We start from the raw sequence: 19,236 nt of genomic DNA, 5'->3' as shown, positions 1-19,236 counted from the left end.
ATAACACATAAGACAGAAAATCCTGTTATACTGTGTTGTACTGTTGATAGACACCCTTACCACTGTGTTGTGCCGTTGGTAGGTATTCTTACCGGTGTGTTGTGCTGTTGAAAGACATTTGTAACACTGATTATTGATTAAGTTTATTAGTATCTTTTATATTCTTAGTCACCTGTGCATCTTGAGTCTCATCCAGACTTATCTGAACATTGCCATAGGTGGTTCATGTTTATATCATTGGCACAAGAAACTCTAAATACCATAGTAGGAGACACGGTTGATAAGCCTGAAGCCCCGGCCAACCAACCAGCCAATCTTGGAGGCTTAGGTTCGAGTCACTGATAATCGAAGTTTGTCTGTAAGATCACAACACTTAACTCACCATAACAAAGATCATCAACACACTCGGGCATGTCAATGCCCCACTTCATGACAACGTGGTCATTATGTGCACATCCTTTGTCTTCACTACTCACGGTGAATGAACTGAACGATATGATAAAAAGGTGTGAACACTGCTAACAGGAAGTTGGAATACATTTAAGAAAGAAATTGTATATTTCCATATGTGTTTAACTTTCGTATCTGAATTGCATATTGTCTTTTTCTTTACCTCGTTCTTTTCTGTTTTACTGATTTTCTTTTGTGGTGAGATAAGCAGAGACACCTGGTGAATGGATGCCACACTAAAATCGCCTCCACCTGGCTTTCTTCACATCCTGCTCTGACCCTCTGTCTTTATCTCTCTTCCTTCATTTCGCTAATTTGATGACGAAAATGAGGAGAATGTTGGAGGTTGACGACTGTCCTCACTTTCCTAAAGGTGAGGCAGATCATGTAGTGATCATGAGGAAGATGTGGATATGTTACTCATGCTCGCGTGGTGATCTATCTTCCTGCATGTGTTCGTGTAGGTGTTGGTCTATACCTAACGAGATAAAACATCTAGATAATGGATAAGATGCAGACTCCTTACCTCCTTATCTAAGCAACACAGAACCAAACATTAAGAAAATTGAAAGAAAAAGAATTCCTCTGGACATTACTCACCAGTATAAGGTTAATCAGTCTCCTTCACCTTTAAGAACTATTCTTATAACACTTTCTTTGTTCCGTTCACGTAGCCAGATCTCACTTACGAAATCGATCTACGAGTCTAACTCCTGTAGACTTGCGTTTCTAAAGGTCATTCAACCGTAGTTTAATCAAGGAAAATCACTCCTTAATGGTGGGCTCTGTTAAGAGGGAGCTTCTCAGTAGTTCATTAATCTCTGTTCCAGAGGAGGACCAGGAAGCACCCATCCTGAGGCTCGGCCCTCACTATGCTGGAGGCACGGCAACACCGTCCACTGGAAGACTCACTTTTCCGTACAGACGGAGAGTGACAGATGTGAATTGGATTGGGTGAGATTGGGGAGACATTGGAGAATGGTGGAGTGAGTCAGGGGGGATTAGAAGTAGATTGAATGGGTTGGGAAGGATGGACAACAGATGTGAAGGGTTCATAGAGGTTGAAGTAGTTTGACTGGGGAAGGCACTGGCAGTTAGAGGGAGGGATTTTACAGCACGTATAATGATGAGGATCAAAGCTGTCTTGACTCATTCGAAATATGTTCTCATGCTTATCTTCTCATGACTCTGAGATAATCTGTCTTTTATTCTTATGATCTCTGGCTTGTAACATTTACTCTGACCTTTGAGGTCTTTATATATTTTTCTTACTGATGATCCATGGCTAACGAAATCATGTTTATTTTTAAGATGATACCACTCGACAGTCGTCAGGGTTTCCTGTAGGCGTGGGTATATGTGGTTTGGTGAGAAACAGAACACGCCAGAATGTCACACTGCAGCTTATTTATTCCCATTGAGATCTTCCTCCATACTTCTTAACGTACTCTGCTAAAGTTGGAGATAATACAGATCTAATTCAGTCAGTCACAGCAAACCTTGGAAATGTGTGGTGTATGATAGTTTCCGTTCTATTGCTTTGATACGAAAATGTAGATCACCCATCAGAAGGTTTCCCTGATAGTGAACACTTCACTGAGACAGCACGTCCTTCAGCACCTCATTTATTTCTTTTCTATGTGTGTGTGTGTGTGTGTGTGTGTGTGTGTGTGTGTGTGTATGGGGGGGGGGGTCGTCGTCGTCAATCTCAATCGACACCGCTCGAAGCGCTCCGGAGCGGTACATGGTCGGGTTCACTCTGCTGCACCTGAGCTCACACCACTGTTGTTATAATGGATTCTGAATCCCCTTTACGCACGTCTCCATACGCTTTCCTGGAATACATTCTTAGAAACGTAATTACATATACCCTGTTGATAATTAAAAGTCTTAATAGCTCTCCTCAGGACTGTGTTGCATCGTAGATTAGTTAAGATTGTGAAAAATACTACGCGAGTAAAAGAGATCCGAAATCAGACGTTAGGAACCTGTTTCAGATTGATGTTTGAACCAGCGAACTGTACATTCTGGTTGTTACTACAGGTTAGGGAGCTTCTACACTAAGGAACTGTGTGTGTGTGTGTGTGTGTGTGTGTGTGTGTGTTTTAGAATCTTATATATCAGATTAGATCCATCATAATTATTTAAATTAACATGACTTTAGAAGTGTTAAGGCCAGACCACCTCACTTGGACCTTGAGTCTGTGTGGTCCATGGATCAATGTAACTCACTCTCTCTCTCTCTCTCTCTCTCTCTCTCTCTCTCTCTCTCTCTCTCTCTCTCTCTCACACACATAACAATATTTTTTCGTGTACAACTTGATATCTTTTTGGTCAAGCCTGATACACATATTGCACTTACCATTGTCCCTGAACTTTCTGTGCAAAGTGTACTTAGATCTTTTCTTCTCTTGTGTACGTGTTCATCCAATATCAGTTTGTTTCGTTAATGGAAGGAAGGAACACATAGTAAGAATAAGATATACACAAACAGGTGATTAACGAATGGATAAATGTTCAGATATCTGTAGGATTTGTTAACGTTTTTGCCATACCTTTATTTGCACATCCTGACCATGATATTGAAGGCTTGTAGAATGAACTCTATCGCCGCCGTCAGAGACTAATCAAAGCAGCTTGACCCACATATCGCCATCATTCCACCTGCCAGGTCACTGTTTTTTCATGATGGATTACGGTAACGTAATCCATCATGAAATTACGTCACGAGTGCAAAAATTATCTTCGTCGAGATTCAGTCATTATCAGTGGACTAAAAGGAGTATAATCTCGTCAAAGAACTTCTCACATCAAAGGAGTCACTCCTTTCCCTGCTACTGATTGCAGCGCATTCTGAAAGCCGCAGAGGTCCCGTGAGAGGGATCCTGAGGTTATATGATTAATGATTAATGATTACCTGCAGAATCATCTACAGATGATAACAACTCGTTCACATCTATATGGAAGGTCAGTTGGTTTGTTGATAGATACGATGCTCTCGTCTGCTTCGTTGTAGATCTGAACTGACGACCTTCAGAGTGACTGGCTTGTAGAACAACTGTAATAATGAACGTATACATATGTTTACATATAGCCACAGTATACATATGTTTACATATAGCCACGTATACATATGCTTACATATAGCCACATATACATAGGACCATCCTGTAATGTTACTGTGAAAAGTTAGTCAGACTACTGAGTGATATCTAACTAAGACTATGTAAAAGTGAGCCTTGTTAAAACTTGCATTGTGTCAAGTTATACTGCGAGTCTCTGTTCGTGGTTATTAATCAGTTGAGTGTTGTGGGAAGCATTCTGAGTGAGTCTTTCTCTGTCCAGGTCTGCTTACTTCTACCCTGGTGACGTTATTGATAAAAAACACGTTTTTTCTTGGCTTTTTTTTTTTGAGTAAGAAAATTCGAATTTCTACTGATATTTGTATAACGTCGAAACTGAAATTCCACTTAATATTCTACGTAGTAAGTTATATATTTCTTTGATATTTCTTGCTGTTTTATCTTTTGTTTTTTCTTATGTTGAATCATCTTCCTTTGTTTTTTTAATCGACTGTATGATTGTCAGCCACTTATTATAACTACAGAGGTTAATCGTCGTCTGACGTATGTGTTTGTTGGTCTACTGTGAGCTTGCCCAAGGCACACTGGATTTCCTGGCGTCGTCCTTTCGTTGGCACAAAACGATTCGTGATGAATAACGAAGCTTTGAACATATTATCTAAATCATCAAAGCCTAACGGTTTGCATCGAAGCATTTATCAAAGATGACATTATCTAAATGAGATTATGAATATATTACAAATAAAATGTTGATGATTTTCATAATTGATAACTGGAAAAGGTTTAAGGGCACGCCTTCTGCACACGCTGAATGCATCAGGGAGGCTACGAACGTTGGTATCGATAGATCACAATGTTAGCGTAAATGAACCGCTAGAATGATAGAGATTGATGGCTTATCGAGCGGACTGCAGAGCAGAGGAAAAAAAAATACCTCGTAAATGTAATGTAGTTAGAGATTCGAATAACTTATCTCTAGGCATATAAAAACGTCGTATGCTCACAAGCAAGGACCCGGGAGGATAAACTCACTTATGAATCATCGTGATGTGTTGAGGACACTGTGTACCAGAACTAGACGTTATATGTGACTCTAAAAGAACCTGCAAGAGCTCATTTGGTATATTTGTAAGAGAAGAAACTGTTTGTGTATCTTGTTTCTCTCGTGTCTGGACCAAGATAGAAAAGAGTTTTGTTTTTTTCGAGGTATCACTACCCAAGAGCGAGGCGCTTAGTAATGACGATCGGTAGCGTTGGCTGGGGGAAGGAGGCCGGGTAGGTGGCGTGTTTGGCGAGATGGTCGCTGAACCTGGGACCAGTCATGGCCCGCACGTCGAGCAGGGAGGTTGTGTGAGGAAAACCTGCGTCGCCCTCCGCCCATCACCTCGTCGCCCCACACGCGACAGTCGCTGGATCACAGTGGTGTTGACACAGTCCTGGTGCTGAGGACTCCCGAGGCAGTCGTGTTCTCGTACAGCTACTGTTGTTGAGTGTGGTGTGGCTGGCAGATATCGTGGTGATTGTAAACTACGGTTTTAGGGCATTGCTGTGCCATCTATAGACGTGGTTGTTTTAAGTGATGGTTGAAGACAAGTGACATAAAGAAATGATGTGGTGTTTATAACGTACAGTGACGAATCTCCAGATGTCAACCTGAGACAGACCTGGTATGCTTGACGTAGACACACACACACACACACACACACACACACGTTCCTCGACCGTGCAGTGCAAGTGTCGCACACAGTGTCTACACTGCTGAATATCTAAGGCACCAGTGACAGTTGACCGTCGCACATTCTCGGTCAAGCTGATAGTAACGTCAGGCATTCGCCGAGCTACAGATTCGCTTCCGGCCAGGATGGGGTGCGCGACAGCTGGTGCCTCGGAAGTAATTGTTGCGTGAAGACCAGAGGAGAGCAAACATTACGTCCCACACGCCCTGCTGTTAAGCCATAATAGTACAGTGACCGTTAGTGAGCGTGGGACCTGACCCGGGAATATAATTAACTTTTAAACTTAACAACCGAGAACGACGTGAGTGCTTTGTTGATGACGTAGATCTCCAGGGACTTATGCCTCTTCTTGATGAGGTTTAATGGATAATATTCAGTGCGATATATTCGTATCTGGTTTATGATAACATTATTGATCACTCTTGGTCAAGTGCTTCTCTGAAGATCAATCACAGGAGGGCTTTTGGGCGACCAAGAGGACGACGATAGAGTTGCGTTGATCTCCGGTAGGAGGCGACGCCCTCGCCAGCCGCTGGTAGAAGTAGCGACGTACAGTTTACGGTGCTGCTCAGAGAGACGCACATCTGTCGACTCCACCTGCTGACCACGGCGCTCTCTGGTCAGAAGCAGAGTGGACGTCTGGCTCAAGACAGTTATCTGCAGGATTTTTCTCTTCGGAATATCATTCAATTTTCTTTTCTTCATTGGAATATACCTACTTGTTTTATAGAATGTGTGACGTGAGTATAGATTAATACGAACGCTGAAAAGATGGAATCTTATATACACATTTGATCAATCACGTTAATCTTAAGGCTGTAATATAGATGAGAAATAATTCTAGAGAGACTTTGGATATTAGTTTCAAGATAAAATCTAAGGAGAGGGAGACAAAGAGAGAGAGAGGGAAGAGAAACAATTTTTGTGGAAAGTTGAGCATCAGAGGTTGGTGGGAGGCCGCCGGCACTAGAGGCTACGCCAGGGACCCGTGTGGGGTTAGACTAGTGCCCTGCTACCGCCTCTATCCTCAGCATCCATGACCTGGGCTGTAAACTCTGAAACCCGTCCCGAGGAGCAAGTGGAGCAATAAACCTATCTCTGGCAGCAAGTGAAGCATTGAACCTGACCCAGGGAGAAGAAACGGGAGAAGTGAACTTGTCCAGGTGACTTTACTACGGTCTGGACCTGTTACTCTCCTACCCCCGAGTACGAGGTCATCGTGAGTGTACAGGGACGATGAGATGGTAATATTCTGTGGGAGAAATCTTGTGACTGATTCCTTGGTTGATACTGATGGTGGGACGGGTTGACAGATAAGGATAAGATTCATGGGTCCCTCTGAGTTCTTCCCCCGTCACGGAGGCATCCATGCATGGGCGTGTGACCCGTGTGTGTGTCATGGGCAGGAGCTGCTATGACGCGGGCCATTAGTGTTGACCGAGGCCCCTACTGCCACCTCGCTCCATGGGCTGCCTGCTGAGCGTCTCCAGCAACACCTGCGTCAACGTGGTGGACCTGGGAGACCTCAGCGATGTCTCCCTTCATAGGAAGAAGCGGGCCAGCTTCCTTACCACCAGTTGCTCCTCGTTCTTCGGTACCAAGCGAGGGGGCGCTGAGCGGGGACGGAAGTCCCCTAGGGCCTCCAAGAGACCTGGTATCCTTGTGGCCGATGCTCTGCGGAACCTTCAGCGAGCACATTCCTTCAGGCATGGCGAATGTTACCTCTGTAATTACAAAAATAAGAACTGTAATGGTGTCTGCATCCACCGAGAGATCTTCACATCGGTTAAGCCCGGTTACTACTCCAGTTATTATAACAGGGACTCTCACAGTGGGCTTAAGAAAGGTGGGACCCTAAGAAAATCGCTGAGCGTTCTCCCATCTTCGAGGGAGAACGGCATCTTCGGCCTCGACCCGCTGGCTAAGGGCACGGCCCTTCGACGCACTATACAAGGAGGCTCATCCAGATCCTTCAAGGCCAAAAACAGGAAGTCGATGAGGTCCATCACGGCGTTCCCAACGGATGCGCCGACCCCCGAGCTAGGGATCAAACCGCAGATCTCCTACCAGCTCAGCAGACGCAGTCTCGGGCACGAGATGTACGAGGCCTCCGTCACCAACTGTGATGAGAAGGACGCACTCGCCACCCTGCAGGAGATCATTAACGCCAACAGCATCGAAGACTCGCATTATGCGTCCGGTGCTGAAGAGAACGGGTGGGGCGATGGTACCTACGAGTCCGTAAAGCCCCCTTTACCAAAGAGAAACTATAAGATAACCGACCTTGGCTCTGAAGCTTCCCACGACCTGGCTTCACGGATGATGACCCAGAGGAAGGGAGCTCTCACAGCCAGCGACTTCGGTCTCCTGAAAGGCTCCGAAAATAGCCCGCCACTCCTTAAGTCAGTTCCGTCTAGTCCGACGTACTCCACAATCCTGGAGGCCAGTTTAAGCTCCCTTGACATGACAGACACTGGTGTTTTGTCTGGCAGCGAGGGCTGGGTCAGTTATCTTCGTAATAATAGTGAAGACGGCAATAGTGAAGACGTAGAGAACATGAAACCTGTGAGAACTGATTCCCGTAGGGAAAGGAAACATAGCAGAAGAGAAAAAGAACATAACAGATCTAAGAGAGACTACAGTGAGAGGGCGAATGGCATGTGCCACATGGAAGGGAGATATGGCAAAATTACCTCACCATCTAAGGCACAGCAACAGCAGGCGACCTTGGAGAAGAATACAACCATGGAAAGGTAAGAGTTTTCTTTTTTTCTTTTTAGAGACTTTCAGAATTTCTCACTCCAATAGAGTCCATCGTTTCCCAAAGACTTTTTCCTATGCCCTGGTTTATCCTAAAGTCATCACGTCGACCTCTGTATACCGCATCGCTCCAGTTCGCTCTATCCGTTCCACGTCTCATATCCTCCTTCATGTTCAGGTTTCGAACATCCAAAGCCTCTTTCCCTCTATCATTCCATCTTCTATTCAGTCCCTCTTTTCCGTTTTCCATCCACTTCCGACATGTTTCTGCTCCTCAGAGTAGAGCTTAGTACATATTCACTCCTGATGTAGGTTGTTGTGTTTCCGGCCGCGCGTGAGAAGAGTTACCCACTTGCTCAAAAGGTAATCTGTGTCACACGTCTGGTGACCCAATAGGGAAGTCTCCTCTCACACGTATGCTAACCTGTCTCTCATCTTAGTGTCTCCGCGGTAACGGGAAATCTCATGTAGACGTTTCTGGTGACCAGTTAATGGAGTTTTAGTACATTGGCTGACCTACTGATGGAGGCCCGACCTGCTCAGTGACCTTCAAGTGGAATTCGAACATGCTTGTCTGGTCACCTGCAAACAGGATGTTGTGGACCCACAGGTGCCCCCAGACTTGGATGGAACGTCTGATGTTTTAGACAACTTGACCTATTTGTTGCCCCAACTGACCTACGATCAAGTCTCGGAATTCCCGGGAGAACTTAAGTAGTTTCAAGATAGCGCTGTACACCTGCTGAGTATTTTTGTTTGGGTGTCTCATGATATCTTAATCAACCAGACTCATTTGATCGACGGTAAATTCATAAGAAGGAAATGACTTATCTCCTCTTATTTTGTTATTACTGAAAATCGTCTTTCAATCAGCTAATGGATGCTCGAACTTCATGTTATGGACGTACATGAAATTACAAAGGAAAAGATCATTATTAAGAAACTGATACTTTAAAGAAATCTAAGAAACGTACATCGAGTAATTTCACTGTGGAAGGTTTAACTACTCGGAACTAATCACTTGTGGTATATTTACCCATAATTAGCCATGCATGGAAGACCGTTTAATTTGATACAAGCAGGAGCGTCGCTCTGCTGGGCATGAACGAAAGGCATGGGAGCCATCAGCTGGAAACGTCTGAACCGGCCATATTCCCTCATGTATTGTGTGGGTGTTTGATGTGTGCTTCTGTATGTACTATCGTGATACTACGGGAATGTATATTTACCTGCTGTGGAGTATGGTATAGTAGTACTGTAGGATTCCATACTTCATACTTTGTAAATAGGTTTAGGAAAAGTGTTACACATTTTCTTAAGTACATCAAAGTTGGTGAGATATTAAGTAAATCACCACCTTCCGGTTTTTTTTTTTTCATTCGTTTTCTTTTCTCTCTTTCTCCCTCTCCCAGCGCCCCCCACCTCACCCTTGGCCTGATCCACTCTGTCTTCCACTGAAGGTGACACGAGAATCCACGAAGGGCGGATGAAATTCTCTCACAATTCAGTCACTGAGAAATGCACCTTATACACCCACAGGACGCGCTGACCCTTCATACGCCAGTTTTGGCGGATCCGATTTCACAACACAGCAATTTTAGTGGATTATTCCTTCTGGACTGATAGTTTCTTTACTCAGATACCTTCAAAGGTGCTTTTAATAACTGGTAAAATGATGTCATTTTTGGGGAATTGACGTCCATGTTTAGTTTCACTTTTACGTATTTTTTCCCCTTTCTTGGCTGTTTTAGTCTTGGCCTTTGTTCTGGTTCCACTGACCTGTCAAAGCCTTCAGGGTCAGAGGAAGAACAAAAGGAGCAAATCGGACGCACGTCTATTAATTCCCTCGTATTATTTGCCTCCGACGTCGCTGTCGGCCCGAGAGTTTCTCCTGTGTACACTCTATTGTAATCAAGTCGATATGTGAAATGGAATCTCCTCGAGAGAAAGGACGCTAAAGATGTAGATTGTGATTTTCTTTTTGATTCACTGATCCAACAAGGGAGAAGGTCTGCCTTCAGACGTAACGATCTATTCAGCGTCTGTAACACCCGTGATGATGTACCTGTAACACCCTGGCGTGTGACACCCTGACCCGTAACACCCCTTGTGGCTGGCACGTGTGTGTGTGTGAGAGAGAGAGTGGTTGTATGACGTCACGGCGTAACAATAGCGATAGTCACACAACTTCTGAAGGAGACATGTGCGTCTGGGGACTCGCTCGGACCATCTGGGTGTTCGAAGCCACGAGACACAAGAAGCAAGACGAAAATGTTTCTCTTTCACAAAATGAGTAAATGTCGCAGTGACTGAAAGTAATTCTATACTTTTTTTTATCTCCCCTTAATTTGTAAACGATGATATGATTCTGTGTACCGATAGAAAGTCTTCTTTCCTGCGTCCTCAAGAAGAGGATGTTGTGAATGGACTGTCTTCGCATGTCTGTCTTTGTGTTGCCGGAGGAACGTACATGTAAAGCAGATGTTCATGTGATTATTTTGGGAGATTATACTTCTCAAACCTTTGTAGTATTTTCCTGAGACATTTAAGGAAGAAGTGATGCACTGAGCATTTTCGGGCACATATGTTTGATGGAGAAGAAAACATCTGTATTCTTTATAGATTTTCTTCGTTGACAAGATGATGGTCTCAGACTTTCAGGTGAAGCTATTTTGCTTCATTGTGAAGAAAAAAAAGAATTTCTTTAGGAGTTACACTTCTGGTTTCATCCCGTAGAAAGGTCGTTCGCCTGTTAGCAGTCAAGCTTGCCCCTAACCGCTTCCGAGATTGTCGTCTGTGATGAGTGTGTCCGGGTCCCGAAGTGTTGTACTTGAGATTAACGAGGAAAATATATCAAACAAGATGTCACATTTCCTCGCTTCCTCTACACAGACAGGAATAGTAGAGGGGAATGACTCTGTGCTGGGATGTTAGAACATTTAAAGACCATAACTTCTCACATCATACGGAAGTTGAGTCTCCAGGAAGACCAGGATAGTCGGCAGGCATCAAGCATGACTGAGAGATCAGAGAGAATGTCTCTATTAGCTGGAGATGATCTATAATGATACCTTGTTGCTAACTTTGGTTCGAGACAATCAGGTGGCTCCCGGGATCAATCGGTTTCGGTAATGTATAGCGCAATTTACAGGTGTATTTTCATAGGTGTCTTTGGGAAAACCGTGCGCCTCCTCTGCTTACTGTAAGGAAACGTCGGAGTGAAAATGTGGGAAGCTTTTGATAGTGTGGCTTGGTGAGGGGTGGAGGATCCCCTCCCATCGCAGCCAACCTCTGTTACAACAGACAGAGCCCATGGGAAAGTGATTCTGATCCAAAATCTGGAAAAAATCTCTCTCTCTCTCTCTCTCTCTCTCTCTCTCTCTCTCTCTCTCTCTCTCTCTCTCTCTTTCTCTCTCTCTCTCTCTCTCTCTCTCTCTCTCTCTCTCTACATATATATATATATATATATATATATATATATATATATATATATATATATATATATATATATATATATATAATATATATATATATATATATATATATATATATATATATACAACCACACGTAAGTACAATTTGTTTCTAGATTATGACTGATATGTAATGAATTCAGTCTCAGTATTGTAGACTTAAAGGCAGAGTTTCAGTTGCCTTTTTGTCATGACGTCGCAGTAGATGCAGTTTGTTTACAACTATTCTTACAGTTACGCCTTACAGTCAAGACTTCAGTTATGTCTGGCTGGTGTTCACGATGTTTACCTTTGCACAATCTTATGGGCAAACAGCTACGTCATCAAACCTCCTCTGTAGTGTTGTATGAGACATTCAAATGAATTTCCATCTCTTTAAAGTATAGCTCCTTCTTGATACCCTCTCAGAGGAAAAGCTGCCGTATAGTAAGAATACAGAGTACAGAGGAACTGTAATCCTTTAATCTCCGAATACCTTACTACATTTGGAAGGTACAGAATACAATACATCTTGTTGACTCACTGGAAAGGCGGACTTCAAAACTTGACCGAGAGATTTGGAGGCTGGAGACCAGTTGGGGCACATGTCTGGCGTGTATGAGGCTCTGGACATGAGGAGGGAGTGGATCATGAGGGAGATAAGGATGGGGAAACTTCTTTCTCAGACTGATCAGCTCAGACGTCCAGGTGTGGGTGATGAACTCACTGCTTTCACTGTCGAGTGCTCGAGAGATCGACCATGAAGTAAGACCTGTCTGTATGTCTGTCTGTGTCTGTCTGTGAACGACACTAATACAAAAGAAGATAGAGAACTTCCTTGACAGCCGTGAGAATAAGGAATCATTTTTCATCTATCATGTTTTATATGTGGACATTTTTATATGTGTCTGTATTATCATCTACCCATCATATATATATATATATATATGTATATATATATATATATATATATATATATATATATATATATATATATATATATATATATATATATATATATATATTATTTCAAACTTTCGTATGCCTTGCGAATCCACGTGACCACTGAGCTATCTCTAATGGGAGAAAGGAAACTCTCACAAGATATCATTCTCGTCACAGGTCCTGGCGTTAAATTTAATGACCATTTAGCTGGTGGGTGATCGGTCGTGCCCGAGCACTATGTTCACTCTGGTGGGTCGAGATCCTCCCCTGGGAAGGTGGCAGAGGCTCAGAGTGTGTGTGTACTGATCACATCCACTGCAGCAGCAGCAATAATCATAAATCTCTGTACGAGTGATTATATCTTGAGCCGCTGGTTAAAGGGGTGTCTGTAGTTCTTACTTGTGTATTTTGTTTCAATTGGTAGTTGGATAGTTAGATAGGAGGGTAGATGGGTTGTTAGATATATCTTGGATAGTTATGAATTGGTGATTGACAAGGTGGATACTACATAAAAGTGACAGAGAAACAGATGAATTGTTTGATGAAATATAGAAGATAGAACGGGAAACAGATGAATTGTTTGATGAGTTATAGAAGATAGAACAGGAAACAGACATAAACAAGGAATAAACACACTGCTGTCGAGAGTGAAAATGACCTGAAACATATAATTCATATTGTAACATTGACATGACCTTTGTTCTAATACGAGGAAGCGTAACAGAGTTTGTGGATATTGTTTGTCGCTGTGTGTGTGTGTGTGTGTGTGTGTGTGTGTGTGTGTGTGTGTGTGTGTGTGTGTGTGAGTGTGTGTGTGTGTGTGTGTGTGTATGTGTCTTTCTTTCTGTATATCAGTTTGTTTGTTCTTCTGTCTATCTCTCATATAGGTATCCATCTGTCATATGATTATCCATCGCGTCATCAGATACAATATGTCTGTGTGTGTGTACTTGTGTTTTTGTTGTTTGAATGTGACTGAATAATACTTACATAATACTTTTATGATACTTATATGTTATCATATACTACTTATATTGTCTTTTCTTTCTTGTAAAGTTAATGATCTAGTTAATTCTTTCCTCAAGATTTGATTTTCACTTCCTTGTTTCCAGTTTCCTTGTACCTTTTCTCCTCTCACTAAATCTTGATCCACTGTCCATTTTCCCTAATTGTAGTAGGTATAGAGACCTGTTTTCTGTTCCTGTAAACTTCTGTAATTTGACTTTTTTCCTGTGTGTGACAACTGCCTGGTTGATAACGCGAGGTCTGCCACAGTGAGTGTGGTGGTGTAGTGCCACTCAACCATCTCCAGTCTGGCAAACCACAAGTTCTTTATGTTTGTTGTGAGAGACGGTTGTGACGGACGTGTGAGAGAGACGGTTGTGACGGGCGTGTGAGAGAGACGGTTGTGACGGACGTGTGAGAGAGACGGTTGTGACGGACGTGTGAGAGAGACGGTTGTGACGGGCGTGTGAGAGAGACGGTTGTGACGGGCGTGTGAGAGAGACGGTTGTGACGGGCGTGTGAGAGAGACGGTTGTGACAGACATGTGAGAGAGACGGTTGTGACGGACGTGTGAGAGAGACGGTTGTGACGGGCATGTGAGAGAGACGGCTGTGACGGGCGTGTGAGAGAGACGGCTGTGACAGACGTGTGAGAGACGTAGTAGTGACAGTCGTGTGTACATGGCTAATAAAAGATGTTTTCTTCCTCCAGACGCTCAATTCTGAGTCCAAAGTCCAGGTGCAGAAGGGCTTATTTACTGTGACTTGCTGGTTCTCTGCTTTCTAATTATACTCCATCTAGTAATGATGATTTTTTTCTAATCCCATCTAAATTCTGTACATGAAAACTTATCTATGTTTTTGAGATGTTCCTCCCCCGGATTTCATTAGAAGAGTTTCAATCGTATCTCCTCATAAAGAAAACGGGATATGATTCTGTACTAAAGAAATGCTGGGATATTTACCCTCCATCTTGTACTGACTCGATGGCATCGTCTTAGTAAAACAAAGACGAATACAACCTTCAGGCACACAGCTCCAGCTTGGGGGAAATCTGTTTCTCCACAACTTGTTCATCAAGTCTGTTCCTGCCTCACTTTGCACCGCTGAACATAATGACTCGGACAAACATCGTTAGAAAGCCGTAGATATCAACAAACCTCTTATGGCAGAAGGCACGTAGTGTCCCGTCTTCTACTTTCATTACCTCAAGCAGAATTGTGAGGGAGGACTTGTGCAGAAAATATTCTAAGGGAAAAATGCGTAACTTAGCCTCTTTTTATGTGTCTATTTTCCGTTTCAGCCGAAGATTAGTATCAAAAACTTAAATTCTTAGTAAATATTTGATCTACGATTTATTTTCCACTTTATCTGGCGATCACTTCACGCGCGGGACTTTCCAACTTACGAAGCGAAACTGCCAGTGTTGTCTTGAAACGGCCGTGGCCGCTGACAGACCGCCAGGTAACCACGTTAATCCACTGGACTCGAACGAAGGTGTTGAGATAAGCGCTCAGGTGCCGCTCATGATGCCGTGCTGTGAGGTGGCTACACGTCAGGTCAGGTCTGCGGGAGGGAAGGGTAGTTAGGAGGGGGAATCACCAGGTTGTTGTGACTGATAATGATGGATGTAAGAGAAGCACCAAGCAGGTGTTGTGTTATACAAGTTAGCAGGTGTTGACCAAGTGATGGTGAAAGCACATCATCACGTGACTGTGATAGGTGATGGTGAAGAGAGAGAGAGAGAGAGAGAGAGAGAGAGAGAGAGAGAGAGAGAGAGAGAGAGAGAGAGAGAGAGAGAGAGAGAGAGGCTCAAAAAGCAGGTGTTATATACAGAAGAGATCTTCTGGCCATTGGGTGGTGACGAAGCGGAGTTAAGCGTACGTACGTACGTACGTTCAAGGTAAGGGGGAGGTCATTAATGCGAATAATTGTTAATGAACGCGTGAAGTCATTAAGCAGGTATGATATACTGAGAAAGATAACACCAGGAAAAAGTCACCAGGAAGAAAATTCAAAAGACTCAGGAGGACAAAAACAGAAAAAAGCTACGTCAGAAAAAACCAACAGAAAAAATTAATGAAAAAAAAATTACATAAAAAATCAACAGAAAAATTGTATGAGTTTATACACGTAACGAGAGTGTGTTTGTGACGACTTCAGCTAGAATTCTAGACGAAAGTTGGTCAAGAATTTTCGATTAATGGTAATCACTTGCAGCTGACGGCGTTAATGATCATGGTAATTGATTGTTCTAAAACCCAACTAATTCAACAAGCAACGAGATGCTATTGCTTGACCTGAATCAGTGAGGTCATGTGTCGTAATCTCACCAAACATTCGTGATGTTCGGAGCAATGATGATAACATGGCCTTAATAAAGTCAGTAACTTTCTAAGGGAAAGGTTTCACATCTGAGTGGTAAAGACTTCGCTCAGGTGTTAGTCTGATTGCTCGTTTAGGTCTTAGGCCTATCTGCCACCAGGGTCGTTAAGGCGTCAACATCAAATTGTAATCACCAGTCGAAAAAAAATCTTGAACATCTGCTTTAGGTGTTCATTCTAACACCATACACTACCCACACACACCTGGAATCTGGACCATCTCTACCATATTGTTTGGTCTGATTTCAGGTGATGTAAACTTTCACGTGACTTCTTTCATATTCTAGTTTTTTAATTGTTTAACTTTCGCACAACGAAGGTTTTCGTAATGAAAGTAAAAAGGAAGATTGGAGAAAATTCAGTGAATGTGGACTGTTCATACTCTCTGACTTTACTGCTAGTTGCCCTGACATTCTGTTGGTCCGCAATACACAGACAAACACAGATGAGAAAAATCACATTAACAGAGACAGACTCGCGTACATACACTCAGACCTGGGTATATATACACACAGACCTGGGTACATACACATATACCAGGGTACATACATTTCCCTCACATCTGGACGGAGTGAACAAGAGTGTTGATAGTATTTTGCATAAGATTAAAAGTTTCAAGGTCTGGATTGAATGTAGGGCAAAAGGTTTCAGCTCACGCTTCTCGTTCCAGTCATGTTCTGGCTGACCCCCTCAGACTTTTGAAATGGAAGATGACCTGATCAATACTCACTTCGTGTTTCTCTTTCGACCGATTCATGAGTGCAGTGAGGCATCTTCTTTTTCTTTCTTTCTTTTTTCCCCATCTTCTCCACCGCCTGAGGCTCGGCCAGCTTCTTACATCAGGTCAGTCGCTCCAGCACCTGATCAACGCGCACAGGTTGATTTGCATGGGTCTGCTGGCTGCAGACGAGGCCAGGTCCACCACAGGTCCGTCTCAGACTTCCTTATTCTGGTAGCATGTTGAGTAATGACGGGGTCACCCTTGATGAGCACGATGCTACCAGCCATGTACACGACCCTTGAGCACAACGGTACGACCGGTGATCATGACAGGTACGACCTTTAGGTATGATGGCGAGGCCTTTGAACCTGACCCTGAGGCAGTCGTTCTAAAAAGTCGTGCCGTCGTGCTCAGTAGTCGGATCGTCGCACTCATGGGCTCGTTCATGACGAAACTTTGCTATTGTTTGTTTATTTGCCTGATGTCTTTATCATCAGGTTGAACCACCGTTCACGTGTGTGTGTGTGTGTGTGTGTGTGTGTGTGTGTGTGTGTAACTACCTATTTGCGTGTTATGGGGAGGAATCGCTACAATTGTGGGGCCCGCATCTTACAAAGTTTTTCTCTTGCCATACCGCGCAGCTTTTTGACCATCTTTATGTTGTCCACCTGACGTGTAATTACCTGATCGTACTGTACAGTGAGGGAGTTGAACGCTGGTGAGGCCCCATGTCCTGTGTGTATGTGTGCACCTGCACAAATACGTAGGTGTATCTGTTCCCCGAGCTAGACAGCTTTATATAAACTGCTCCTGATTTTTTAGTAATCAGAATGTTTCCACAATTTTATATCTTTTTTGCATTACTTTACTCTTCGTTAGTGTGTCTATTTTCAATCGCTTATATACCTTATCATAGACTTTTGCTTTCATGTTTCACGTATTTCTCGCTTATACATCGTAAATTTCTACATCAATAATTATAATTCTTTGATACACGTAAACTCTATTCACTTTATTTTTCATTTTTATTTCAGAGTGTTTACGTAATTTCTTATCGAACATCCATAAATTGATATCTTTATGTATGTCGTCATCGCTATCTTGTGTGGGATGCCTGATACCAGGTGTCGTCTGGTTATCATATGGAGGCACAACGTGCGGGAATAATGTTATGTTGATCATCTTTATGAAGGACGTGTGCGGTGCGTCGATCCTCAGGTGTTTACTACTGTGGGAAGGAATTATGGGCAGTGACGTTGGCAGGTTCTTTTCTCGAGGCTTGACACCCCACCTTTACCCCCCCCCCGCACACACACGCCTGCTGCCTACGGTTCTTGCCCACTTCCTGCAGGGGGCGGCCGGATTTGCCACAAGAACGCCCACGCCTGGCCGCGTAGGAAGGAGAGAGAGAAAAGAACGAAGAAAAATTCGAGCTCTGTAACGGGATTGGTTGATGTAGCGAAATGGACTTTTACGGCAATAACTACCACCACCACCACCATCATCATCATCACCATCCCCCCACCATTATCATCTCCACCACCCCTTACCATCATCACCATTACCAGTAAATTCACCCCACCACCATCACGGCCTCCTACCAGCACCACCCCCGTGTATCGCCCACCCACACCACCACTACCGCCCCATATCCTGCCACTAGACCACCTCCCCACTCGCATCCATCCCCCCCCCCCCCATGCGTCATGACGTATCGTGTCTGGCTGGCATTTCCCGTTGCCTCCAGCATCCTCCTGCCCGCTGCTCCCTAACGCCAGATGGTCGCCAGCATCACCAGCTGCCGCGTCCGCCACGCCCATGGCTGCTCCTCCAAAACTGACTATATTATTTTCTTTTACTTTGAACTTCCCCTCTGAAAGATATGTTTCTATCCTGTATTTACAAGGAAAACAGACACTTACTCATAATTTGAAAACAACGAGATTTACTATTGATTGTTCTGTCTATTGTTTTTATAGCTTTCAAAACCTCGTTTCCTGTTCCATGGATTAGATTATCATTCTGTGTGTGTGTGTGTGTGTGTGTGTGTGTGTGTGTGTGTGTGTGTGTTTGTGTGTGTGTGTGTGTGTGTGTGTGTGTGTGTGTGTGTAATAAGCAAAAGTCATATAATTTCTCAGAGAAATTAATTCTTAACCCAACCATCATGACAGACCCTCTGGTTATATACAGCAAACCCCCATGTAATGCATTCACCTTCAGGTTTCCTCTCATATGGTAATCTCGTGATGTCTCACTCACTCATGAATACATAGCTGCAATCTTATGGTCGCACCTCATAACGACCCAGTAGTAGAGTGCACACTATCTTTATCTTGTTAACTAAAATACAATTTTGTGTTTGCCTATCTTGGACATTTAAGATTATGGAGGTTACCTATCTTTATCCTATTATTTTCCTCAGTGCTATTCAAGTCTATTCTCCGATTGCTCGTCTTAAACATCCACTGACATAGCTTTTGCTATCTTCGTTCTGTTTCTACCCTATAGCAAGGTCCAAACTTCCACTCGTTCATCATGAAAGTCACTATCTTCATTTTGTTATCTTCATTATTCTTATCAGATCCAATTTTTCTTTCGTGTGTCACAACAGGAGACACCATCTCGTCTTGTTATCTTCCTCAGTTTCAAACGCGCAAGTTCCTGCTCGTTCATCAAGATAATAAAGTCTTCCTCCTGTTTT

General features: G+C 43.4%; 1 protein-coding gene across 10 annotated transcripts in view; it reads left to right on the top strand.

Annotated features, from left to right (window-relative positions):
* The window catches only part of f (espin protein forked), a 410,656-nt gene that overhangs the window by 272,920 nt on the left and 118,500 nt on the right, over positions 1-19,236 (top strand). For 2 of the 10 annotated variants that reach the window (XM_071674476.1, XM_071674479.1), the window contains exon 1: positions 4,860-8,022. The exons of 5 other annotated variants lie outside the window; for them this stretch is intronic. In XM_071674476.1, coding sequence (XP_071530577.1) covers positions 6,734-8,022 — 1,289 coding nt within the window. In that variant the 5' untranslated portion in view covers positions 4,860-6,733. Of the gene's footprint in view, positions 1-4,857; positions 8,023-19,236 lie in introns of those variants that run through there. 3 more of the 10 variants (XM_071674478.1, XM_071674474.1, XM_071674475.1) reach the window with 3 other exon arrangements.

Source organism: Panulirus ornatus, chromosome 20 (assembly GCF_036320965.1).
Source record: "Panulirus ornatus isolate Po-2019 chromosome 20, ASM3632096v1, whole genome shotgun sequence".
NCBI lineage: Eukaryota > Metazoa > Arthropoda > Malacostraca > Decapoda > Palinuridae > Panulirus > Panulirus ornatus.
The sequence above is the reverse complement of the archived record's forward strand: the minus strand, read 5'-3'. Positions and strand labels throughout refer to the sequence as shown.